Genomic DNA, 27,541 nt, shown 5'->3' on the forward strand with positions numbered 1-27,541 from the left:
CATAACTTACTTTGCATCTGCCAAAATTTTAAACAATAAAGTACTAGAATAATAAGCCAAGATGTAATAATAATATAGTACAAATTTCATTTCTTTGGGCAACAAGTAAACCCAGATTCAAGTTATGGAGCAAACTCATAGCATAGAATTACTGGTGTCTAAACTAGATGATGTCTAAACTAGCATTTCAAATACAAAATGAACTCAGAAAAATCAAAGTCCTGAAACAAAGCCCATCCACCATCTTTAAAGGCAATTTTAATGTTACACAAATCCAATACAATGGCTTAGTGAAGAAGATGAATAGCCTAATATCACATGTAAATATTATGCTCTATAGTCTTCACACTATTTGCATATACATTGTTTCATTTGAATGTCACAATGACAAATGGAGTTAGGTAACAGGATGAATTTGAACGCATTTTGCTGATGAGGAAACAGAGACTCAGGAGACATTTAGTGCTGTACCCAAGGACCCATGGCTAGTACCAAAAGCTGAAATCACAAATGACCCTACACACTTATTACACAGCTGCTTAAAGGAAACATCAAGCAAATGAGGCAAAATAAATACTGGGAAGACCTACTAAACATAATTCTGGTCAGAAATATTGAGTACTAATTTGTGGGAAGCAAGAGCAGCTATGAGTGTTAAAAGTACATATCAAGTATTCCATCCAGGGAGACCGGGGTGAAAACTGTGTCAAGTCCTGAAAGAAAAGACACACAGTATTCATTCAGCCTACAAGCCATTTTGATCCATTTTAGGGAGATATATGTGTCCAGAATGTTTACTGTAAAAATGTTTCCTTCAAGAAGTTGAACATAAGCACCAGCACTAACAGCTCTAAGTGAGCCTAACTTCTGATTCTACACGACAGTACACCCTAGGACTGTACACTTCTGTGAAATTCAGTGTTTAATGCACTGTTATAGCTACCCATTTACATTTATAATTACATCATTATCATTCTAAAAATGCACATATAAACAAATTCATACTATCCTAACTTAAAATATCCCAAAATATAAAGCACTAGTTTCACATTACCTGATTTTAGAGGGAAAAAAAAATTTTCCAAATTAGCCTCTTTTAATTAAACAATCTTTAAAAGCCTGGGGGTTCTCTTTATTTCTTGGGAAGTCCATTTGGCAAGAATCATGCTATTCACCCATCACACATCTTCCAAATCTGGAGCAGATCCACTGGTGTTGTGCCAGAGAGGAATACAGGAATACACATCAGATATAATCCTCTCTTTGTATAAGAATGCTAGAATAACTCCCTAGACGTGAGTCTGCGAGTTGCATGAAATTACCTGGAATGTTGGCCTGTAGGACCTAAAAGACAAGCTACATTGCATAAATCTTCATTCTAGTCAGGTAGGTTATGCGTGAATCTTACCCACTGCATAGCCTGTATAGAACTATGCCACTTAAGACTTTGAACTTTGTTCCTACCTTAAATGTACTACATCATAGTTTTGGAAAAATTGGGCTTATTAGTTAAATCTAGATTTTCTTATAAGAGAAAAAATGCCCAGAAGGCAAGCAACATGGATAGGTCAGTGTGTATAGGTCAGTATGTGTCCTTCAGTCTTCACATAGCGCTGTCCCTGTGTGTGTGTGTCTACATAAGGACATGCATCATATTGGATTAGGGGCCCACCCTGCTCTAGTGTGACATGATCCTAACTAATTCCATCTGCAAAGTCCCTATTTCCAAATAAAGTTACATTCTGAAAATTTCCCTCTACATAAGGACATGCATCATATTGGATTAGGGGCCCACCCTGCTCTAGTGTGACCTGATCCTAACTAATTCCATCTGCAAAGTCCCTATTTCCAAATAAAGTTACATTCTGAAATACAACTGAGGAGGGGGCTAGGAATTCAACATATGAATTTGGGAGGAACACAAGTCAACCCATAACAGTGTTGCACACAGGGACTCAACAGCAATCTCAGAGGTAACACCTAAATTAGGATTGTTTTTAATGTTAATAGTTTCCCTAACTTGGCAACTCAGAGCTGTTTAAAGCTCTTAGGCTGCTGTTTGTGTAATATAGTATATAGTAATTACCCCATTTCTTAATGCATGCAAAGAGTGCATCCAGGATATGAAGAAGTGAGAAGCTTTTCTCCATCACTGTGGTTTATGATAGTTAAAATATTTACAACCCAGACAGATGAGCAGAAGTTTATAAATATATATTTCCACTACATGTTACGCATATTCATTAATAATATATCATCTAAATGTCCTAAAGATAACACTATACAGTGATTACACAATAAAATGTACTGGTGAGACAGTCTCAGCATAGGGTGGCCATATAATCTGTTATCTGAACCTGGACAATTTTCTGAGTGAAAAGTCATCATTAACAATCAGGCTAGACAACAGGCAGAAACCAAGAGGGTCCTAGTCACATACAGCATAGGTGTAAAGAAAGGGAGTGTATTAGTCCATTTGTATTACAGAATACTTGAGACCAGGTAATTTATAAAGAACAGAGGTTTATTTGGCTCCTGATTCTGGGACAGCTGCATCTGGTGGGCCTCAGGCTGCTTCTATTCGTGGAAAGTGGCAGTCAGCCGGTGGGTACAAGCAGATCACATGGCGAGAGGAAGCAAGAGAGAAAGAGAGGAGGTGCCAGGGACTTCAAAACAACCAGCTTTGTGAGAACTAATAGAACACGATCTCATTCAGGCCCTTCTCCCCGCAGGAGAGCATTAGTCTGTTCATGAGGGATCCGCCCCCATGGCTCAAACAGCTCCCAGCATTGCCATGTTGGGGATCAGGTTTCCACATGAGTTTTGATGGGAATAACACATCCAAACTATCAGGGAGGAATGGGACTGAAATAAAAGGTATATGACAGATTTTACCACATTTGTCTGTATTAGGAAAGGGAAAGGCTGTGATTATTCTGCTGATGTATGAATAATCAGTACCTAAAGAAATGGAGAAAAATATGTGGAAATGCACTAGATTTTGCATATAATGAGAATGCAATACATTTGTGTTTTGTAAATAAAATGATGTGCACAAGAGAAGTATTATGAAGAAGACACTATTAAAAGGAGATACTCACCAGACAAAAGTAGATATTTCTAGCCTCCACTAAGTCAATCAGAATAAAATGGATCTGAAATTACTTCAAGAGCCCCATTAAGCTCAATCAACTAAAGACAGGCCATATTGTATTATTTCTTTGCCAACAGAAGAAAAATAAGCAGAAAAAATACTTTTTTGATAGAATAAAGCAAAAAGATTATCCTGGAACAGAGATCGTGGGTCTCCATTTTCCCTCATGTAATAGCATTTCCTCCTCACCAATGCAGACAGTGCTCTCCGGGATTACTCTGTTTCTATCTACACCACTTTGTGTTGTCATTCTTGTAAGTGCACTGTTCTAAAAGAGAACAAACATTCTCCATTTACAGAAAAAAGCAGATGGGCAGAAACAACTGGTATTCTTTTCATACCCATCAAAATATTTTTGGTGTATCAGTTCAGGCCAGCCCTATAAAATTTCAAAGCCACACATAAGACAGAACACTATACACCTACAAATAAGTCTTTATAGTACTTGAGTTTGTCTCAATAGTGCTCTTATTGTTTTTGGGTCACTGTAATTGTTCCCCTCTGAAAAAATGGAGCACTTTTAGCCAAGAAAATCTTCATTAGTTTACTATGCAGCTTTCCCAAGTGAAACAAATACCCTCAGCAAGAGTGTGTGTCCATGTTAATTACCATTTGCCCACAGGCCACCCTGGCAACCGTCCAGCCTTCCTGGTATCTGCAAAGCATTTTATGCAGTGTGCACAAGGACAGGATAGATTGTCTCATTTCTGCTCCAGACCCAGCAGGAAAGAACAGACACTGGTACCTTTCTGCTAAAGACATGTCTCACTGCAAAATCTTCCTTCAGGAAATTCATAGATCTCCAGGAACTGGGGAATTTTACCTTTGTGCATTTGACTATATGTTTCGTAATTACACTGCCTGCTTTACCAAGCACCAAATTTAACAGCTTAATTTAGAAAATATTTTGAACTAACCAATTTACCTGTTTTAACATCATACTTGTTATGGAATTAATGAATAAAACCCACCGATGTTAAAAACAAATTAGCAAAATGCAAACTCCACATCAGGATTGTGGGAGTGAGCCTGAAATAGACACCACTGGCAACAGGAACACATATCATGGGTCAATTCATTGTGCAGATTCAACTGGATATCTGCATTAAAATGAAACCTTAGATCAGTTGTTCTCAACCAGGGGTGATTCCTCCTCACCCCCCCAGGAGACATTTGACAATGTCTGGAGACATTTTTGATTTAAGGAGGGGTTGCTACTGGATTTACTGGGAAGAGGCCAAGGTGCTGCTAAACATCCTATAATGCACAGAAAAGCCCCCCACCTTTCAAAGAATTGTCTGATCCAAACTGTCAAAAGTACTGAGGTTGAGAAACCCTGCCTTAGGTCGTATGGGGAAATTAGTGGTTTTATATAAATTCCACGTAGAGATAATACTATCTCTCATAGGTACATTTTAATTGACCTTAATAGTTATTTTCAGTCAAGTTTTTCTGATATAATTTTTCTAGCTTGTCAAAATTGTAATTATGAATTGTCATCAAATAGTATAAAATTATAAGTACAAACAAATACTATGAACTTAAAATAGCCTACCATTCACCATGCTGTGTCTGAATATAGAAGGGACCAAGGATTGGTCAGAAATACGAATGATCAGCCTTCCTGGTATCTTTCTGGTATCTACAAAATGCAAAACTAAATTACATGTAATATTAATTGAGGATTCCAAAAACCTCTTAATTTCCAGTTTTCACCCCATTATCAACCAATGATTTTGTTTCCTTTATAAGATAAAACTAGAACTGCTTTTAACCTACCACATAGCAAAAGCCAGAAACAGAACCACTCTCCTCGTCAGATAAAAGCAAAAGAAAAGTATTCAGAAATGTACTTAACTAGATAAGATGTGGAAATCCAGTTCATGTCCCTTAAAAAATGCTAGAATATCTTCTCTGTGATATGCTTTAAAGAATAACTGCTTTAAGTGATTTAAAGTCCTCATCTCATTTATAAACAGCAACAACAATTTTGCAGAGCACTTGCCTTTGGTAAATTTATATTATGTTTTATTTAGAGCAAATTTCTGACCTTCAATTCAGAATGACATGAAATAGAAAAATCATAGCAAACGGGAAAAAAAATCAAGCCGTACTTTCATCTAATGTTGGTTATCACTTAGCTCTTTAAGTATATCACTCAACTATGCTTTGCTCTTCTTCAAGTACATGTCCTTCAAAACATCTTTGTCCTTCTCATCCTAATGGTCTGCCCTCTTATCTACTGCATTGGTATTCTGCTATCTATAATTTTATCAAAAGCACTGTTGCTTTATTATTATAAAATGCCTCATACATTCAGAGTTGTTCTTTACTAGCCATGCTCACCTTCCTATCATAATCACTTTATGATGTGCCACGGATATCTAAAATGATGACTTTTTTTAGAACCAAACCTGATGTTCTAAGGAGACAGCATCAAGTGTTAGAAAGGGAAAAAAACCCCAAGAAATCCTTCCTTCAAAACTTGCTACACAACTCTATGCAGAGACATTGGTGAGCAAACTTTTAGAAGCAGATACTCCAGTTCATCCTCTAACACAGGGTTTGACAATTGTAATCACAAGTTGGAAACAAACTACAGAAAAATCCTCTCTGTACGCTAGAGATTTATCTGCGCTAACAAACTCCATTTAAAATGGCATCTCTATAGAGATTCATTCCCTTTATCCAATGGTTTGGGAAAGAAGAGTTCCTTTGAATGTTTTTTGGGGGGGAAGGGTGCTTGAATCATGGGGAGAGTATAAAAGCAGGCGTATGATCAACCAAGCACTTGATACTCCAGGAAAGGAGTAAATATAGTGGTCAATGTGTAGAGAATGACAGGCAGATGGACACGAGGGCAAATTTCAACACAGTTGGTGACTGCCTCCTATACTACTAAAAATAATGCTCATGTCACTTCCAAAGTGCTCACTTGGAGGTAGAGCTGGCTCAGAACTAACCAGATCACATATGCATAAATGTACCTTTATTCACAATCTGATTGAAAATGAGATGGTCAGGAAAGAGAAAGAATAATCCAAAGAATTTCATTTCAGGACCATCTAAGGTCAGTAGAATGGCAATATAGATAATTTGGAGACAACAATCCCGGCTCATAAAATCGCCACGATGCAGCGAAGATTTTGGTGGCTTCATCCATATATGTATATTAAGCATACTTTCCCTTCCTGTTGCTCCATGTAGACATAAGATACAGGCTTCATCAACCCCTATCCAAAGCTGTTCACAAAGAAGATAATTCTTAATTGTTATATGTGAGGTTTACAAGACAATGACATCTGGCTATAAATGCTCACCCATATTTTTGGCCAAATTGCAAATAAATTAAATTAAAATATTCATGTATGGAGGGTCATCTTGCCAAGATGCTTTAAATGATGTGCACATAAAATGTAATAATTAATATTTTATTACAATAATTAACTATGATGGTTACCTAGGTGTTGGATAATTTCTATTTGTAAAATTTCAGCAGATTTCTCTTGGAATCATGGCCTCCAAAATAGTCTAAATTCTCATTCTCTTTCTTGAATGTGCTTTTCAAACCACTTAGAAACAGCTATAATTTTTACTATGTGAGACCCATGGTTATGTTTTAAGGGAATTTATCAGTACGGTATTTTTTGTGAGCTTATCCTGAAAATCACTTAGAAGGGAATAGCTATTACAGGAAATCTAGCAAGAGTATGTTAATATTGGTGTTTTACTTGATCTGGACATCCTGACTATTATCTGGGAGATGCAGCATCTATATAAAAAGATCTAGTTTAATTTAATTAGTTTTAAGTGACCCACTATACAGCAGAATAAGAACCCCTCAAGAGAGTCTTAAACACATAACTCTGATACTCTAGGAAACTAGTTTATCTCAACAGTCTGGAAAAACTCTATAAAAGTCCTTGAGACAATTGTTTAGGAATAAATGTATAGCAACAAATATAATTTAGAGGGGACTGCTTGGAAAGGTATACAAAAAGCAGATAATGTTGTACTAGTCTATCGATATGACTTAACACAAACCAGTTTCATTAGGTAAAATCCAATATAACATAAGAACATCTTTGGCAACAGGCTGTCAGAAAAATCTCCAGTCCAACAAGCAGAAAAGAAGAGAAATATGCTTTTTCAAAAAACCAACATTTTTTTTTTTTTCATGCATTTCAATTCCAATGTGCACAGATGTCTGGGAAGAAACTGGGGTCCACAAAATGAAGAATCTCTGCAATTCTCACTACTTGCTAAGTGAACATCTGAACCAAAGATAAAGGGCACATCTCATTCTTTGAAAACTTTTAATTGCCTTTTGCAGGAATATATTGATTCTGGATATGTTTTAATACAGTGAGAATATTTACACTTTAAATTTTGGCAGACACTCAGAGATTTGAAATATCAATGGAGATTTTCATATAGCCTCAGCCGCGTAGGTCAGATATAATTTATACAGATAATTTTTTTTTTTCAAGTATAGAGGAAACTCAACCTGCCCCAGGTATGTATTAAGATGTTTTCATCTTGATTCTCAGACATAAGATCTTTGAGGAGTACCAATTCTTTATCTATCTGTTTCTTGATTATATACAAGTAATCCCAGAATCCATCAAAAGAGAATAGCTACCTTCCCATTAGCTGATTTACTGAAGTGGTCACATAAAGAATATGCAGTCAGAAAGTGAACTCATGGCAAATAGTACATGTTCTGAGTATAATACTCAAAAGGCCCAATTCACTTATTAATAACATGAAATTCTGGCAAGGAACTATAGCATACAATAGTCAAATAAGAAGCTCTCTTCAAACCAGAGGATTATGATGACTTTGAGGAAAAGGCCAATGCTATACAATAGTTAAAATAGAAAATAAGTATTAAAATGGACCACATCATTTTAATGTAAAATCATTTAATGTGAAAATCTTCTATTTTCATTTTTTGATGCCATTTTCAAACTGAAAACAATAATTCAGTTATCTTACATACCCAAGTCAATTAAACTAAAGCTATTCAGACTGTGTTTTGTAGATCTTACCAGTCCATGAACTGTTTCTACCAGTTCACAAGAAAATTACAGAAATTCAGAGTTTTTAGATACTTTTATAGCAGTTTTAAAAAGTAATGTTATGGCTATTGAATCTAATTATTTAAAAACAAGGTTTATATTGTGCATATCTTTTTGTTTCATTTCCATTAATTAATTTTCATCCCATTTCACAAAAACATATATTTTCAATGGATATAAAATTTACAAAATAAATAAATAAGTAAACCCTGCTCCTTTAGCACAGTTAGTGTGAAAAGCACTGAATGAGATAATTACTCTGGCCAGAGTCCCCCAGCATTAGCAAATTAATTAGTGCTAGAGGTATAACAAGACAAATACTGAACAAATCAGACAACTGGCAGTACTTTGAAAACAAAATGACAAGGTATGTACACAAAATGACAAGGTATGTACAGGACAGAGCAGGGAAGCACCTGCATGCAGTATACAAGGGGCCCTTTTTTTAAGGTAAACTTATTGAGCACCCAGTTCTTAAGTACTATAAACAAAAGCATTTATCATTTATTTTCTCTGAAAAGCAGAAGTCATAGCTATTCACCTCAATCTATCAATGAAGTGGAGAAATCATTAATAATTTATAATTGGGGCATTACTTAGAGAATATTACTATTCCATGGGAATACATCTAAAAAAAATAGAAACAGTTTAGCATTTTAGAGAGTTGCCTGGTTTATACAGGCAGGAAAATGCACATAATTTCAGGAGAGACCCAAGTACAAATCCTAATGTGAAAGTATCTTAATACTTTACATTTCAGAAGAATTGTTTTATACAGTTTTTCTACACATTTATTGACAAAAATAAGTTGGCTTAAACCATAGGACAGAGAATTTTTCTTTTTAGAAGGTGAAAATTTCAGTTAACTAATTATGACAGCACCCCTAACGAGTCGTTAATGAGCTACAGGAATTTACTTTCCTTACAAGATGGATCAGAACCAATGTGACAAACCAGTTTGCCTGGAGGCAAAAAGATGATAGGTCATCTGATGCTTCAGTGCATTTCCAAAATTTGTGAATAGCTAAAGTGAGAAAGAAAGTAATATTTCAGTTTTTTAGTTTTGGGTGTATTTATCGGGCTTATCTAATAATAAAACCTGTGGTTGGCAGAATTCTAAAATGGTTCCCATGATTTCCAGCCCCCATATAACCCACTCTCCTTGAGTATAAGTGGGACCTTTGATTATGGAGGGATGCCACTCCCATGACTAGGTTATATGATTTGGCAAGGGTGAAGGGATACTGTAGATGCAATTAAGATCCCAAATCACTTGACTTTGAGTTAATCAAAGGGGAGAGTGTCAGGGATGGTCTAACACAATCAACTGAAAGCCCTGAAAAGAGGGATTGGGCTCACTTTCTGAACCAAGAGATTTTCCTGCTAGCATTGAGGAAATAAACAGCCATGTTGTGAAAGAATATTTAATAGGGTTTCAACAGCTACATGAGCTTGAAAGAGCATAAAGTAGCCCCATAAAGGAATGCAGGGCAGTCAGTACATTATTGCTGCCTTATGAGACCCTGAATGTGGGACCACCACAACTCCTCACCATGAGACAATAACTGTATGTTGTTTTAAAGCATTAAGTTTGTGGTAATATGAAAATGTCCATTGATGGATGAATGGGTAAGGAAAATGTGGTATGTTTACACAATGGAAATACTACTCTGCCATAAAAAAGAATGAAATTCTACCACTCACTGCAACATGGATGAACTTAGAAAACTATGTTAAGTGAAATAAGTCAAGCACAGAAAGAGAAATACTGCATGTACTCACTCATAAGTGGGAGCTAAAAGAATAAACAAATAAATTTTTAAAAAGAAAGATACAACAATCACCATAATACATTGAACTTTCAAAAGGAGAGAACTTTCTGAGGTTACCAGAGGTGGGAAAAGGGGAGAGGGGTAAAGGACCATGAAAAATGATTATATTCTATAATGCTGAATATGCTAATTATCCTGATTTGAGCATCACCTAGAGCACACAGGTATTGATATTCAACTCTGTACTCCACAGATATGTACAATCAATTGTTTCATTTTTTAAAAAAAGTTTGTGGTAATATGTTACACAGCACAGAACATACCAAACCAAAATAAACTAATAAATAAATTTATATTACTTAATTTTAAGCCTGGGGATTCATTTTATCTATCTTCCTTTACATAAAATGTCTTTATGAAGATTCTGTCTGGTTTGCTTTGACTCGTGGAACTTCAAATTAATGGTCACGTTTTTATTTCCTTTGTATAATCTGATTCATATCTTTTTTGTATACACGTTGAGGACTTAGCTTTCCTAACTTCTCTCATTTAGTCATGCCTTTACACTAGGAAGAAAGCTAATCAACTGGGCACAATGAAGGGCCATACGTAAAAGATTCTGCATACACACTTCTAAGCTTTAAAATGCCTTATGAGCTGTAGTGCAAATTCTCCTTGAAAAATTAGAATTGACATTTTCAACAGTATAATTTTAATTTAAACAGCATAATACAATTGATTTATACTTCTCTAAAAACATTTCATAATACACATTTATTACTCAAGGTAAGATATGATGATGTTTGTTGCTGGTCTTAGAAGAAAATAAAAGCACCATTCTATGTTACACATAGTATGACAATTGATACTCGTGTAGTTTTAAAGTTCTCATTTTCAGACAGTTTGCAATAATTTCTCCATTTTCAAGTGAGAACATCAAAGGCATCTGTCACAGAACCAAAATCATCAGGTGACAATGGGGCACTAAAATTATGTGTCTGCACACAACAACGCAAGGCCAATGACTTCGCGCCACAGTAGTTCCCCCTTACCTGGGGTTTCGCTATCCGCGGTTTCAGTTACCAGTGGTCAATCACAGTCCTAAAATATTACAGTATTTCGAGGGCGGGAGACCACATTTGCCGTATATTATTACCGTATATTGCTATGATTGTTCTATTTTTGTTATTTGTTATTGCTATTCTCTTACTGTGCCTAATTTATAAATTAAACTTTATCATAGGTATGTACAACACGGATTTGAGCTGCACAGGTCCACCTATACACGGACTTTTTTCGTTAAATACAGTCAGCCCTTGTATCGGTCGGATCTGCATCTGCAGATTTAACCAGCCGAGGACAGAAAATGCAGTATTCGCGGGATGTGGAACCTGCCCATACGCAGGGCTGGCTTTTCCCTTCTGCGGGTTCCACAGGGCTAACTGCCGGCTTGCACATCCGAAGATTTTGGTATGTGCCGGCGTGAACCGAGGGACGACTGTACAGGAGAAAACACAGTATGTATAGGGTTCGGTACTATTCGCGGTTTCAGGCATCCACTGACGGTCTTGGACCATATCTCCCGAGAATACGAGGAGACTATTGTACTTAGTATACTCTTCAGATACAGAAAGAAGCTAGGAACCACACCTATGACAGTGCAATTTGGTGGTAGTGAGTGTTTATTTATTTATTTATTTTTTAATTTTCATTATTTGTTATTAGCATGTTCATTCTTACAAATCACGATTTCTTTATGCCTTTTACCTGACTTATCACTCCCCAAACCCCCTTCCCACCCACCCCCATCTCTAGTATCCTTAGATTTCTTCTATCCTTCTGAAAGTTCAACGTATTATGGTCTTTTCTTTCTTTCCTTCTTTCTTTCCTCCCTTCCTCCCTCCCTTCCTTCCAGCAGCTAGTTATGATGGTATTTTGATAGTGAGTGTTAAAAGGGAGAAAAACATTTTTGCTTTCAGAAAGAGGAAACTAAAATGGGGAGTTGGAGGGGGGATAACCTTTTCAAAAGCCTACCCACAGGCACTGAGGTACTCAAGTACCAAGAAAGATATAATGTATGGTCAATAGACAAGTGAATGGCAATTATATCACAACTAAGACCAAGTTTTTAAGAAATATTTGGGAGGGGTGCAATTAGATGTTAGAAAGTGCTAAAGCCAGGAATTATTCCTCACAAGATGTTATCAAGGTTGGTCTCACATCTAGTCAGTGATGCAATCAAATAGGAACCCAAGTCACCAGATTCCACTAAACTCTCCTGCTTCTATTCAAATTATATTGTTAAGTGCTTTCTATGTGCCAGTACTTGACATGAATTAACATTTTTAATCCTCACAAGAACCTTATGTAGTTTAATCATTGGGAAGGTTAACTTGTTCAAGTTACCAGCTAAATTGTGGAGGTGAGCTTTGAATCCACACTTTTAACCAACCAGAGAGAATTAAACCAACCATGAGAGAATTAAATCCTAATGTTCAAAAGCATCCATTTTTTAATGAATTAACTTCTGTGTCTCTAGAATGGTACTAGTTACGAACCATTTTGAGGAGACCTGAAAACAGTCACAAAAATCATTGTGGTTCAGATGAGGAAACTTGATTAGAAAAACAGCAGCCATACCATATGTGATCACTTTTTAGAATTGTAAATAACTTATAGGCATATCCAAGAATTAAGCCTTAGTGATACTCAGCATGTATCCAACATGTTGATCCTTTTAAAACAGAGGAGACCTGTGCATCTTGGCAGATGTCTGTTCTAATTTGATAAACAGAGAGGTTATAGATCCAAATGGCAGCCACCAATATAGATTGCCATTTCTTCTAGTGTTGTACAACCCAGATCCAGACAAAAACCATGACACATAGCATGAAAAAAATCTTAAACACAACAAGGAAAAATCTGATCTGGCACGTTTTATTTTTTTGACTTGGCCCTCCCCTCTCCATGCCCATTCTACGGAAACTTTCTCCCAGTGCTCTAATCTGTTTAATAGGAAGAGCCTAAGAGATTATTTAGAGAAATAAAAGTAATCCTTAATAATCTCCATAGATACCTCCAGGAGTGGATTAGAACTACGCATTAGAATAAGAAAAGATGAAAGGAACTAATACTTTCCATTCTTTGCTCAATAAATTAGGTAGAATACATGAGTACATGTACAAGTAGTTGATGGCCTCTCATTTAAGCCTCCCAATTTTCCTTAAAAGGTATGGAGTATAATACTCTTTTACAGAATATGAAAATAAAACTCAAGGAAATTAACTGTCCAAGATCAGACAGACTGTAAGAGAAAAAAGGTTTAACCTTGGGATTCCCCGATTCAAACTCCTGATTCTTCCCACCATACCAGACTGCCCACCTGTAGTCCTCTGAATCTCTGGAATACAGAGTAGTACGGTTCTGGCTTTCCTTAAATACCTATCAAAATGCCTAGCAACTTTTGAAGGCAAGTGAGCAATATGGAATCATTCTGGGGTTTGGAAGATGTGAAAGAGTAGGATCACAGAACTTAGACTGGGCAAAAAATTAAAATTACTATCAGCAAATATACATCACATCCATTTTGATGTTTCAGATACTTCTAATGAAATTTACGATCCTTCATATATATGACAGCATTTCTGGATACTACAAAGCATTTTCATGTTTTATAATGTCTTCTAAATATATATATTCTACATACATGTAACATGTCTGAATCTACTTGCATATTTTATTATAATTTTCATGTCTTATAAATCATTATAATATATATTCTATGTAATATTTATGTATTGTATAATATAATCTGTGTGTGTGTGTGTGTGTATAGATATATATGCATCATATAAAATATATGTATATCTGTATATGTGGCTGGTACATGTGTTTCTCTACAATTAGGGTAGACGTGCACAAGAAACAGAAAGAAGAAGGAAAAAAATAGATCCTGAGCAGCCTGGTGACCACAGGTTTTAGGTCGCTGTATATATTATAAGAATAGAATCCAAGGGCCTATCTACTAACCTGGTGGAAAAACCCAGATGGGGTAAGACCATCTTTTTTCTTTCTTTTTTTTTTTTTGAAAGCTTGCAACCCTCAAATGGCCCCTCAGTCACGGTCACTTATACCCAGGGACTCAGCTGGCTTTTAGACACCACACAGACAGGTTGTGTCACATCTGATAATTTAAAAAGATGAATGATCTCATCTAATTATCATGCATGGTTTGCTCTGTGATGAGTGACCATTCCCCTATGTTTATTTATTACCATGGAGAATTGATATAACTTTTAAACAATTACTCACCAGTAGACCTTGACACCATGTATCAGTCCTCTGGGAACTAAGCTACACGTGCACAATAAAATTTTGCTTCATGAAAATTAATTCCAATTTCTACATTTATATCAACAAGAAAATCAGGTGTTTGGAGAGACAACCAAGCAATCAATATGTTTAATTTAGAGCAATCTGTACACCCTCCGTGGTGCCCATCCTCTTGAGGATTCACAAGGCCCATGTGTTTGTCTCCTAACATTTTTGCAGATGCGAATTTAAGTCATTACTAATATAATGTCATGGCAAGGAAGGGTTGATATTTCTAAAGTGACAAACATCATAAGAATTTTACACATTCCTATCTGTGGCAAATGTCAAAACGACTCCGATAAAAAGGCAGTTCCGGGCACTTAAAAGCTTGCTGCTTCAATGATTAGCATCTAGTTGTACTCATTAGTCATGGTATTAATATACAGCTTAATCTAAAGCATCTCTTTTCTCCAAAAATTGATTAAAAATTTGCAGCAGAAATTTTATTTAAGTTTTTTATTTCTACCAACAAGAGAACAGTGATTGTGGAAGGCTCAATTCCCTTAACAGTATAAAGTGAAGGAGTGTGGTTAAGTGAGTGTAAGTAATCATCAGTTGGAAGAGTCAAGTAAAAAGTGGCCTTTTTTAGTATGCTTTTGGCAGATTCTTGCTGACTTCTGCATTGGCTGCTAAAAATGCAACTGGTCTTGATTTTACTTTTGCACTCACTCACTTTGTAGGGTTGCCTGGAATCATTTCTAGAAACATCGTGGATAGATTGCTTTATTAACTTTCAAATATTCTGTTGAAGCTGAAAACACATCTTTGTTTAACAATGAGAGGTTATCAGTGGCAAAGTTATGACTTTTAAAAATAGATTCAGTCTCCTGTGCACAGCTCTCATACAACAGGTGCTGGCTGAAATGTCAAGATAAAGCACATCACATCCATTGTAGTTCCTCTTTCTTCATGGTCCCTTTCCTGACATCGGTTTTGTCCTCAACCTAGAGAAGGAACACTTTGCCTACCCTAGTCCACTGGCATTCCACTGCATCACTTTCCATTTCCTTTTTATGATGAAAGCCTACTCAAGTTTTAAGAGACATTTTTCAGGCCTGCTAAGCACTCATTTTCCCATTCATTTCAAGTTTTTCTCATGTCCCAAATGATATATTAGCACAATAATCTAGCTCACTGAACCACGGTTATCAATTCATGATGTTTTGAAGGCAGAAAAGTCACACAAGGTACAAATAATAAAGCCAGGCTATTAAACAGCCCTTCAAAGTTCCTGTAGATTCTTTCATTTGATCCTCATAATAACACTGTGACGAGGGGTGCAAGATTATCCTCATTTTGCAGATAAAGAAATTGAGACTTAGAATTAGTTCTACTCCTTGATGGTGACTCCTTTTCCCCCTCAACCTTATTGCTGGACTGTGCAGCCAGGTGAGATCATAGATGCTAATCCCTCAAAGCTCCTGTGAAGGGCAGCAAAGGACAGCAGGTGAGTGTAGGATTCCAGAATCAAGCTGCTTGGGATCACATTTTGGTTCCTAAGGAAATCCAGAAAAGTTCTTCATGCTCTATACTAACTTCCCCCATCTATAAAACAGAGATAATAATAGTACTTATCTTAGAAGACTAACTTAAAGATTAGATGGATTGAAAAACATGGAAATTATTACTTCACACCCCTGACATGTAGAAAAGGAGCTCAAAAATGTCAGAAGGCAGTATTATAATAATTGAAGGATGACTATTAGTAATTAGTAGTGTTTGGACACTCTGCAGATTGGGACATCAAAATTAGCTCGAGTAAACTGTGAATACCTATGAGAGAGAAAAAAGAGCAAAGTCACAAAAGGGAACTAAACAGCCCACCCTAACTCTTAGCTCTTCTCACCTCTTGTCACAAACCACAAGAGTGGTTTTTCTACACTGCACTTGTGATCAAGAGTGCACCTGTGATCAAGGAGATCAAGAGAGACTCTTAGATCTGCTGGTATTTGTGATCCTAACCATTCATTCATTCATCTTGGAAGTTCAAGGAACTGCTGTGATGGCAACTGCCCATAACTTCCAGACCTACAGGAGATCTGAGATGCCTCAGTAAGGGTTGACCAGGGACATGCTTTGCAGGAATATCATATCTGTCAGTGTTTTGTTATCAAGTTTACTATTTGGTTTTCTTGGCAAGGATCTGTTTTAATTCAAAATTCTGCCCTCTACTGAAAACCGAACATGGGGGAGTGGGGGAAGCACCAATAGTGTGGGGCAGTAAACCACCACTATCTGCCCAAAGATTAATAAATAAATAATGCTAAATTGCTAAAGGCAAGAACTATTTGTTCTTTTTTTATTTCCTTTTCAATGATATTACTGTAACATTTTTCTACCACAAACATAGACTTATAAATATAAAGACATCTTATGAAACAATATGAATCTTCAAAATGATAATTTCTCCTAGGAAAGTAAATGAAAAATAAAGACGAAAGAGATCCAAATATTGGTGTGTCCAAAGAGAATACAGTGTGAATTAGATATCCTTGTTACTATCAAGTAAAGGAAAACTCTAGTCCATGCATTTTAAAATTTCAATATTACTAATGTGTACGTGTTACATTTCTGAATTATATCATTCTTTCTCGAGAACGGAATATGTGATTTGGAACATTTCTCCAAAAACATCTCCAGTAAATTAAAATTGTATCTATCCCATATTCCAACCATCTGCTTTAATTCTCAAGGCTGTTTCATATTTCAAAAGTTACTTTGTAAGACATTGTTTTCAGTCTTGATCCCTTCCTCACCTGCCTCTGTCAGAACATTCACCTATCAGTCATGGCCTTTCTCATCGCTTTCATCTCTCTGCCATGTGGTCTTCTCTCTGACATGCTCAAATTTCCCCTCTGGTTACACTTATTTAGTTGTGTGTACAACTGTTCCCGTACCACCTCCCTCCCAAGAGCCTTTTTCTGAGATTTGCCTCATTCCCATCCATGGTAATAGCAACTGGTCTTTTGCAATGTAATGGCTTCTAGTGATGATATTGGACCAGCTGTGGCCAAGTGACCCAAACTCAAGCAACCAAAGTCCCTTTTCCAAATCCCATTTCTTGGTCACAATCGAATGGGCTATACAGATAGCCATCTGGCCCATATTCAGACTATTAATCTAGCTTCTTTGGGAGGCTATCTTTTGGACTAGGATTTTAGACTCAAGCTGGTTCAAGGCTTTGAACAAAATATAATCCCTCACAATCATTCAATTCCAGAGCACTGGGAAGAAAATAAAGCTAATTTACAGGGAAAGAGAAGAAAAATGAGGTGACACAAAGAAAGCAGAGACTGACTGGAGAGATGATGGCAGTATCATCTCTTTCTGCATTTGTTGGCACATCCTTTACCTTAACTCCTGTGATTGGTCATCCAGCTTTGTTACCATTTTTCTATTATTTCCAAAATATTTTCTTTTTTTGGTTTGTGATAGGCCTGTGGTTTTCTACTACTTGCAATCCCAAATGGCCTAATATATATAACTCCTATTCTGAAAATAAAACAAAAGAATTCCAAATTTCTTAACCTATCTTCCTCTGAATTTACTCTCTATTATCTCACTTTTCTCATATTGCCAAATTCCTTGAAAGAACAATCTGCACGTGCTGTCTCCACATTCTCAACCTCTAGCAACTCCTTGAGCCACTGAAGCCATGCTCCTGTCCCCAGCACTCTACTGAAACTGCTCTCTTATATTGATGGGCTTCCGTAAAGAGATCATCTTGTTTGACCTCATGGCAAGATTAAACTGTAGATCAAAGCTCTTCTTTTGAAACTCACAGTGCTTATCACAGTAGACACTAAAAAAAATTAGTTAAATAAATGAATAAACCTTCTTCTGGCTTCAAAAATACTGCTCTGAATTTGCCTCCAAACTCCCTTCAGATACTTATTTCTAAGGGCCTAATAGACATCTACAAAATACTGCAAACTCAAAATGTCCAGCAGTGAACTTGTTAACTCACACTCCCAACACCAACCTGGTATTCCTCCTGTGTTCTCTAGTCTACAAAGTTTAATGAACCATGACCCACCTTGGAGATCTAAGAGTCATCTCCAACTCCTCTCTTATGATTCCATAAATCCCATAACCACCAAGTCCTGAAATTTTATTTCTACAGGATATTTCATACCTGCTTTGCTTTCTCATTGCCACTATTCTTTTTTAGACCCTGGGCATCTCTTGTTCAATGAATGCTGTGATAGTCTAACTACTCTCATTGCCTCTGCCTTAAATTCTTGCTCTCTATAATCCATCTTCTACATAATATGATTCAAAACCTATGACTTTTTTTTTTTTTAATTTAAAAATCTTGACAGCAACACAGGATGAAGACCAAATTTGTTTTTGTATGCAGAGCAGGTCCACCCCAAATGTCCATGTGCTGTGAACACTGCCCATCCCCTCCTTGGGTCACGATGCAAGAAATTTATAACCTAGACTCAAGCCAACAGTCCCAACAACATCTCTTCCCACCCTTGATCCCCAGGCCTAACACAGAGCAGCAGACGATGTTTCTTTACAGTATCCTTCTTCTACAAGCACTGTACTTTTTCCTTGGTCATGCTTTGATGTATCCCACCGTTTCATAGTCAGCTTAAAGTTGCAAATATCTTCCCTGGGGACTGTCTTCCTCAATTTGTATTCTCAGCATGTAGCTCAGCGAAGTACATAATTTGCTCTAAATAATAATAATTGCATTAATTGTTGAATTAAATTATATTGATGTTAAAAATATTTGAAGCAGGAGACATTAAAAGAGAGAGTAAATTAAAACTATTTTTTAAAATGAGATGTACTATTTACTTAGTACATAGATCTTAGGTCTAACTAGTCTTAAGCATACTACCTAGCAGCCTGTCTACCTGCAAGTTATTTCAATTCTTGTAATCTAACAGAAGAAATTTACTAACAGACTTTCTTTCTTGATGATTAGTGCTTACACTTTTACTAAAACGTTATACTAATTTTTCTTATCCAATAAACCATTTCCTCAGGGTTTTATACAAAATAAGAATTTCTAAGTACTTCTATTTTTTGAGATTTAGACAATTTTATTGTTTTTGGTCTCTAAGGTGAATTTTCATATCTGCATATTTATATATCCAAAAATTAACATTATGTTTAGTAAACAGCATTTCCAGTATAACCAGCCTCAAATGGGAAATAGGAAAAAAATAAGAAAATAACCACTGCTACCTTTACCATCTTTAATATAATTTCACACCCGGTAAACCTGAGGGCTCCTTTCTCTGCCCCACTTACACATGCATCATTTCTCATCTCATTTTCACTACAATGCCTGTGGATCCCTTTCTAAAAACAACAGATTTTCCCAATGCACTTGAGCTCATTTATTTTAGGGAGCCACTCTTCTTTTAACTCTCAAAATACGGCATTGTTAATGTTTAACCATCCCTTGATATAGCCTGACAGTATGCACCTTAGAAAATAACAATTTTCTAGCTCTTTCCCCTCCTTTCCCTCATTATCCCCACAGTACCTAAGCAAATGTCAAAAGAAACAATTGTCCAGACTGTTTGACAATCTTGGTGGAAGTGCTGATTACATCTGTTATAAAAGCCCCTCAACAATTTCCCTTAAGGGGAAATGTCCTGCAGGAAGAGGAAGTCACCTAAAACAGTGAGTGCAGATTCAAGTGAGAAGGACCTGAAATTGAGATCTGGTCACAGGTAAATTGGGGGGAAACAAACGAACAAATTCCCCATTTGATTTGATAGTATGTGCAAATAATAATATATTGATTAACAGTATTTGTATGCGTGTGTGTATGTGTGTATGAAAGGTAGAGAGAGAAACTAAGAATGAATTATTTGAGTAAGAGAATATAAGAATCATTTTCATCATTTGCCCTGAGACCACCATAGTAAATTTTTAATTACTCAGGAAAAAGTACTTCAAATACACAGTAAGATTATACCCAAATCCAAAGCATTTTAAATGGCCAACACCATTATTTTCTACTGCTCTCATTTCTAGTTTAAGTTGTTCTTCCATGTATGATATAGAATTTTAAATGTATCCTAATTTTTTAAATCCACAGAGCATATGGTTTAAAAAAAATCAGCAGAAGCAAATGTTAAAATAACATTTAGTCAGAAATATCCTGCATTCATATTCAAAAGAACTTCAAATACTGCTTTAGATATAACAACCTGATTCCGAATTATTGAAATTCACTATAAAAGTGTGCCAGTTTGTTGAGGCTACAATTTCAATCTTTTCTTTGTTCATATCTTGCTAGAATCTGTACAAAGAACTGGCAAAATGTAAAGAAACAACGGCCACTTTCTTGACTCATTTTTCAAAATTGCTAATAGCTTATTCCTGTGTATTGAATTACTACAAAAGATGTAAAGCCTACATGGAAAGGATACCCAAAAGTTGTTATTTTACAAATAAAATTTTAAAACCTATGCACATTTGCCTTCATTCTTAAAACATCACACCACCAAAAATGTTTAATTCTTACAAATTTCAAAGTATACCACATCTAAACAGCAGAAATAAATTTGCTTAGTATGCAAAGAACTTTTTATAGGTGCCCAACATTCCAAGTGCAATTGTTTCTTTCTCCTTCCTGCTGTTTAATTTAAAAGATGGCAAAACTCTCTTTAAAAGCACTTTTTTTTGCTACTCATCAATTATGTAAATAACTCTCGTCTCTACAGGAATTGAGGATTTTCAAGCTGCTTTTTTATACAATATCTCATTTGATTCTCTAAACAAATTATTCTTAAATGCTGGTGTTATGAAAGTATTTTGAATGAGATTTAATCCCTGAAAACAGTTGTGGATTGGCAGAAATCTTAAAGTATGAGCACTTGTTAATAAACTTGCCTTACTGAGGTTTTTCTACCCTAGCAAGCCACTTGAAGATGTTTAAAAATTACATGTGCATCCACACATATATATATATTTACACACTTAAAATATTATCTATTAAATAGAATACTATAGCAATACAAATTAGACAAATTATCTTATTATGAAATGTTACTATTTTGGACCCTCAAGGAAAAGGTGGTAAATACTGTATTTTTCACAACGTGCTACCAGTTTCACTTAATTGATATTGAAGTCATCGCCTTTTTCTTTCAGTTCTGTAAACAATATGACACAACCTTTTTCATGTTCTAGTGAATACAAAAAAATGAATCACGCATAAGCTACATGGTTGGCCACAATGGCCCAGTTCAGAGCTTACTGGTAAAGTAACCGTATGAAAGGCCTGGGAACAGTTGCAGTACTGCTTATAGGCAGTTCATGTAAAGAAGGATCAGTTGACACACTTAGTGACCCAGTGCCTGCTGCACACTGTAAGCCTTAAGTAAATGTGGTATGGATACGAGTATAATAGAACAGTTAGTTCCCCATGGTAAGCAGCTTACATGCTTTTTGAATTACTACCAGACAGCCCTTTTAATACAAATGATGGAAGGCTGTCACTTTAATAACAATAAAATGCTACCTTTTAAAGAAGTACTTAAACAAATTCTGATTTTTTTTCAAAATTCCATGAATATGTTAGAACTGCTAATGTCCACATATGTAAGACACTAAAGGAAATCGACAAATAGCACAATTTGCCTAAAATATATTTCCTTTTTCCCATTTAAATCTCCAGTTTAAAGTTATAAATAGCTTGAAGACACTACTAGGAAATAAGATTGAATTCAAAACAGCAGATTATTTTCTTGGAAATTTACACTGTATTTTCAATGGGAAAAAAACGGAAACTTGCATGTAGGTGTTTTATACAATGATACTCCAGAGAATACATAAGTTAAATAACATAGTTTTTTATGGGCACGATTTTTTAAATTATTTTTAAAATTTCTAAATGCATTGTTGTTTCTTATGAATATATACTCCTAAATGTAAATGCTAAATATTGAGTACAATACGTAATTTTCGTTTGTTATTTATGTTTTTGCAAAAACTTACTATGTGCAAACCCTAGAAGGAATATTTTACTATCATTTTTATCAGTGTTGGAGAAATAATAGATGTCTACACGGCCAGGTTTCTTTGAAGGAACAGAGTGGCAAAGAATTTATCTATTTTCAAATTAAAACACCTGTTTTACGTTCTGGTTTTATATGTATTTATTAAATTAATGAAAGCAATGGAAAAAAGAGATAATAAAGACATTTTATTTCTTTTATTAGCCATAATAAGCTTAGATTCGTGTATGTCTCCAAAATGTTTTTTAGATTATATCCATTTCAGTCTGCCTGATGTTCATTCAAATGCCAATCCAAATAGCTGCACATATACCTATGCATACCATTAATAAATTTAACATTATGTTACCAATTATATGGAAAAATGTATTTAATGTTGCATATTTTAAACATATACCTGTGGAATGATAAATGTGGTCATGTGGTTAAGCTGATGAGAACAAATTAAAGATCTGAGAAAAAGATTCAATAACGTTCATTGTTTTTAGGTTTTATCTCATATTTTATCATAAGGCATATTTCCATGTGTATGAAGTATGTAATAGAAATTGCTAAGCTCAAATGAGAATAATTATGTCCATTCCAATGTCATGACATACAGAAATTTCTTTTCTATAGCTATAAATACAAATTTGTCTAATAATAGAAAAAAAAATTATATCCAAGTATTTAAAGCCTAAAGGTACTATTCTTTTATGAGATTTTATGGTTATTTCCTGTAGATATCTATAGTTCTTAGTTATACATTTACACCATTGTACAGTTGATATTAAATGCCCTATATACCAATGGGCTCTCAGCCAATTCTTCTGATTGATTGTCATTCTGAGATGACTGAGATAAAAGTTTAATATAAATGACAGTTATAACTACAATGCTTTAAAAAACTGGATTTTTAAATAGATTCTAAAATTAAAGACAAATTTAAATTAACATTATAATACTATCATAGATGTAATTCTGAATTTTAAAACAGAAGTGTTTTAACATATGTGCCATGAAATTATTTCTACAAGAAGTGAGAGCTACCCTTTTTGAAAACATTTTAAAATATCAGTATAACATGTGCATACATGAAAGTGATGTGTTTTTCATTTACATATAAACCAACAAGCATGTGGTAGTTGCTACCTTATTACATACTTAGGTTCCACACCTCATTAAGACAAACATTTCCAAAAGAAATACCTAACCCAGAGAAAGAACTGTATCAAAATTCCTTTGTCTGAAAACAACCCGTTATTTTAGTGCTAACTCTTTAGAACAGTTTAACTACTATTTCAATCCACAAGAATATACATTAGAATGCATGTCAAACCAGAGAGCAGAAAATTTTAAAAGATATTTAGAATGACATATTATTTATGTTTTATTATAATAAAAGTTAAGCCTTTCATACTATTGTAAACACTCTACTTAAAAAAAAAAATTGAATTACTAATTCTAATTCAGATCCAACTCCAATTAGTGCATAATTAATTTATGGTGTGTGATGACATGTTCTTCCTCTTCTGATGATAAAAACTTCTTGTATTACTTTTTCTCTGAAAAATAAAATTGTAAAAAAACTGAAAGAGTTTACTGACGATTTCCAGAGAAATTTATACATAGGAGCACAATAATTTTCCTCTAGTGAACACTACAATCTTTGCATTCAGCTTTTATAAGCTTGAAATGTTTCCCAAAGATTTGGGATTCATCCTGATTAAACATTGCATAGGAATTCTTTTTTTGCCAGAAATGCAAATGGTACCTCATCTCGATAAAAATTAATGCCACATTTTTTTAATTTCACAAAGTTTGTTCAGATATCTAACATGAAATACAAATGTCAACTATCATTTCTCCTCTCCTCAGAAGATGATGTTACTAACTTTTCAAATACATTAAAGACACAGAAGCCTTCCAAAAATATTGTTAATATTACCTACAAAAGACTGACTTAGCTGCACAAAATATTTTAAGTTCTTAATTCATGAAATAATGTTTTATAAAATTTGAAAATATACTGAATTTCCATTGCTTATAAAATTTTCAAACCCTTTCAAAGAAAAGAATTTGTGGTGTCCTAATTCCCATTTTAGCACACTATTTATACTTTCTTGTCCCTAGCAAATTTCTGACTAAAAAATTTGAGTTATATTAATTTTAGGAAAGCATTTATTGCAGATGACCTTCTCACAATAAGGGCTTTTACATTAATATTTTACCAAAGTATGTTCAGAAATAAAATGTAGTATTTTGTTGCATTTTGAAAGGCCATAGTTTACCCCAATGGTGTAATGATGCATTCCCCCCAAATGATAGAAATATTGATAAACTGTCAGTTAAAAACAGCACTTTAAAAATGTGTAATCTCAACACATTTATAATGAGACTCTTTTTTTAAAGAGCCACTTCTTTATTTGACACAAAATGCAAGCGAGACACTTGAGTTCTCACTATATAGGCCAGGCTTTTAAAAGACTAAAAAAAAAAAAAAAAATTTTAAGAAGTGTGATTTCTTAATAACTGAATAATTTTGAAGCATCTTTAGGGTAATTCTTACTTTTTATGTTTAAAAGTAGCCGGTTGGAACACTCTGCCAATTAAACGAAGATCTATAGATGGCATTTAACCTTTTGCTTTATAACAAAAAAGACCTACAATCATTTTTATGGAAGATTATCTAAGGAGGAACATTACTGTAAATCAATGACAAAAAATATTAGACACTCCCCTTCTCCGGGTTAGAATGTGCATCTTCCAGATTCTTGCACTGACACCTCATGTAATAAATACTTTAAGCTGAATCTCAAATAATAACTGCAGGGTTTCAACCGGTAAAGATTCACTGTTAGTATCCACCAAAAACTCCAGTATTCAGCCAACAAAGGACAGCAAATAATTCCCAGCAGCATAATACCGGGAAGGCTACCTTGGGCTTTGTTTTTGTTATGTAAAATGCATTAAAGTGACTCATCCACTTAAGATTACCTACTCTTAGAAGCCTAAAGTAGCTTCAAGAACCAAAATAAATGCTTTCCCAAAATGCCTGATAGGCTATTCAGCGCATTTAAAACTACGTATATGTGCCATTGACTTTGGTGTTTTTTTGCAGCCTAAGAGAGGAGAGAATTATTATTTTTCATTCCCTTCCTGCCGTGTGACTAGAGCTACCTTTAAACGCTCTATTTCCAGAATAGCAGTGAGGGTTTTCTTATTCAAAAGTTATTTTAGAAATGTGAAAAATAAGAGAAAATTGCAGGAGACTCTGAAAAGTCCCTCCCTCAAAGAATAGGTGCTATTCATTCTAAGAACAGGAACCGCGTGTCTGTCTGCACTTGAATGTTTCAAATGAAGGGTTAGGGAGGTTGGCTCGCGTGGCCCCAGGATCTGCGAGCCCCGTGGCTGGGCAGCACGCTCTGGAGCGGGGAGCGAGCACGCTTCTGATCAGAACGGCCGTCAAGTGCGCCCAGCAATTCGGGATCTAAACGAGTTTGGGCACTACCGCAATTCCAGGGCATCTCAGAGGCCAAGTGCGGGAGAAGTCCAGTCTATCCTGGCAAGCCTGCAATTAGCTATTTTTAAAATACCCAACCAAACCACAACTTTTTATTGAACTGGTTTTGATGTGAGCGGGTGGGTATTTGGCAGGAAACTTTGCCCCCCACCCCCCGTACGGCTAAACTCTTAAGCTAGAGAATCCTTTCCGAGGTGGGCGAGGCGCCGCGAGTCGTCGGCGGACGTTTCCCGGGACAGCCCGGCCGCCGGCGCCGGCCCCGCCGAGGAGCACGAGACGCCGCGGGTTGGGCGCGGACTGCAGCGGCGAGCGGCGCGCACCTCCCGCTCCGCCTCTCCACATCCGTGGCGGGATCGCCCGCCGCTCGCTCCCCACCCCCACGGGCAAAAAAGCCCCGCAACTCGGGAAGCCACCCCCGCTCCAGCCCCCGCGGCGCTGCCCGGCCCGCCGACTTACGTGACGGCCGAAGGGAACGGCTCCTCCGACGAGGGGCCGATCAGCAAAGATTGGAAAAGTGTCAGAGTCAAGGCCAGCAGGCAGCCAGCAGCCATCTTCGCGATCGAAGATCAATGCCCCCTTCCTCCGCAACCGGGGGAAGCGACGGGGCCGGGAACCGCGGGCGGAGAAGGAAGAGCACAGTCCGCCGGGAGCGCGGGCGTCTGGAGGGACCCGGGGCCCGAGGCGTGGAGTCGCGCGGCAGCCGGCGAGGGCGAAGCCGGCGGCCGGGAAGGGGTGGTGGCGGGCGGCCCCCCTAGCGCGCGCAGGCTGCTCCGCGCCGCGGCTGCCTCGCCTCCGCCGCCATCAAGGGCGACTTTGGAAACAGAGCTGGGCGAGCCCGCCGGCGCTCGCGCGCTCTCGCTCTCCCTCTCGGTTTCCTCCCTGATTTATTCCCCTGATTGCCGAGGAGAAGGAGGAGGCGGGGGCGGGGGCGGAGGAGGGGTGACGGCGCTGGGGAGGGGGTGGGGTGGCTGCGGGAACGGGGAATGGCAGGCAGAGAGACTTGTGGAAGGCAGAGGCTCCGTCTGGCTTCTCCGGGCAAGTCAGAGGGAGGTGTCTGGGGGTGGGCAGCGGGAGGGCCGGGCGTCAGAGCAGCCGGGCGGAGACGGGCCGGGAGCAGCCCTCCATACAAGGCAGAAAGGAACTCCCAAAGTCGGCGTCGCCTTGCTCCCGCCGCCCGGCGTGAGCAGGGGGAACGGACTCAGCCCCGCAGGGCTCTAGGGGGACAGCCAGTCGCCCAGCGGGCACCCCCAGGCTGCAGAGGCTTCAGCCGAGGACTTGGCTCGCGTCTTCGGGGGTTATTTTTGCACATGCAGGCAGCGTTCTCCCAGCCCTTTCCCCAGGCGCAGAATCCGCTGCCTGCCTAGGAATCGTGAAGTGATGTGACAACCAATGTAGGAGGGGTTTGTATTGCATTTAAAAGCACCACTGTTGACAATCTACCAGGCACTATCTGCCCGGCTGTGCCAGAGGTTAGAGCCTCTGGTGGGGCTGGGTGCCAGTTGTGCTAGCGGCCGCACGCCCAGGTACGGCTCCGCTCACCTGGCGAGGACAGAGCCTCAGGGGCCGGGCTGGTGACGGGCGGAAAACGACCTGATGCTGTGAAATCTTCCCAGTCCTGCCGTTCAGTAGGCAGAAAGGCGGAGGGGTGGAGGGAGGCATTCTCCGCC

The 27,541-nt window shown here is 37.1% G+C and overlaps 1 protein-coding gene across 2 annotated transcripts in view; it reads right to left on the reverse strand.

The window, feature by feature from the left end:
- CACNA2D1 (calcium voltage-gated channel auxiliary subunit alpha2delta 1) overlaps positions 1–27,028 on the reverse strand; it is a 486,082-nt gene extending 459,054 nt beyond the window's left edge. The window contains exon 1 of one of the 2 annotated variants that reach the window (XM_063100870.1): positions 26,331–27,028. In XM_063100870.1, the coding sequence (XP_062956940.1) occupies positions 26,331–26,425 (95 nt within the window). In that variant the 5' untranslated portion in view covers positions 26,426–27,028. The remainder of the gene's footprint in view (positions 1–26,330) is intronic. The other variant, XM_063100872.1, reaches the window with a different exon arrangement.
- Between the last annotated feature and the right edge of the window lie 513 nt (positions 27,029–27,541).

Source organism: Cynocephalus volans, chromosome 6 (genome assembly GCF_027409185.1).
Source record: "Cynocephalus volans isolate mCynVol1 chromosome 6, mCynVol1.pri, whole genome shotgun sequence".
Lineage (NCBI taxonomy): Eukaryota > Metazoa > Chordata > Mammalia > Dermoptera > Cynocephalidae > Cynocephalus > Cynocephalus volans.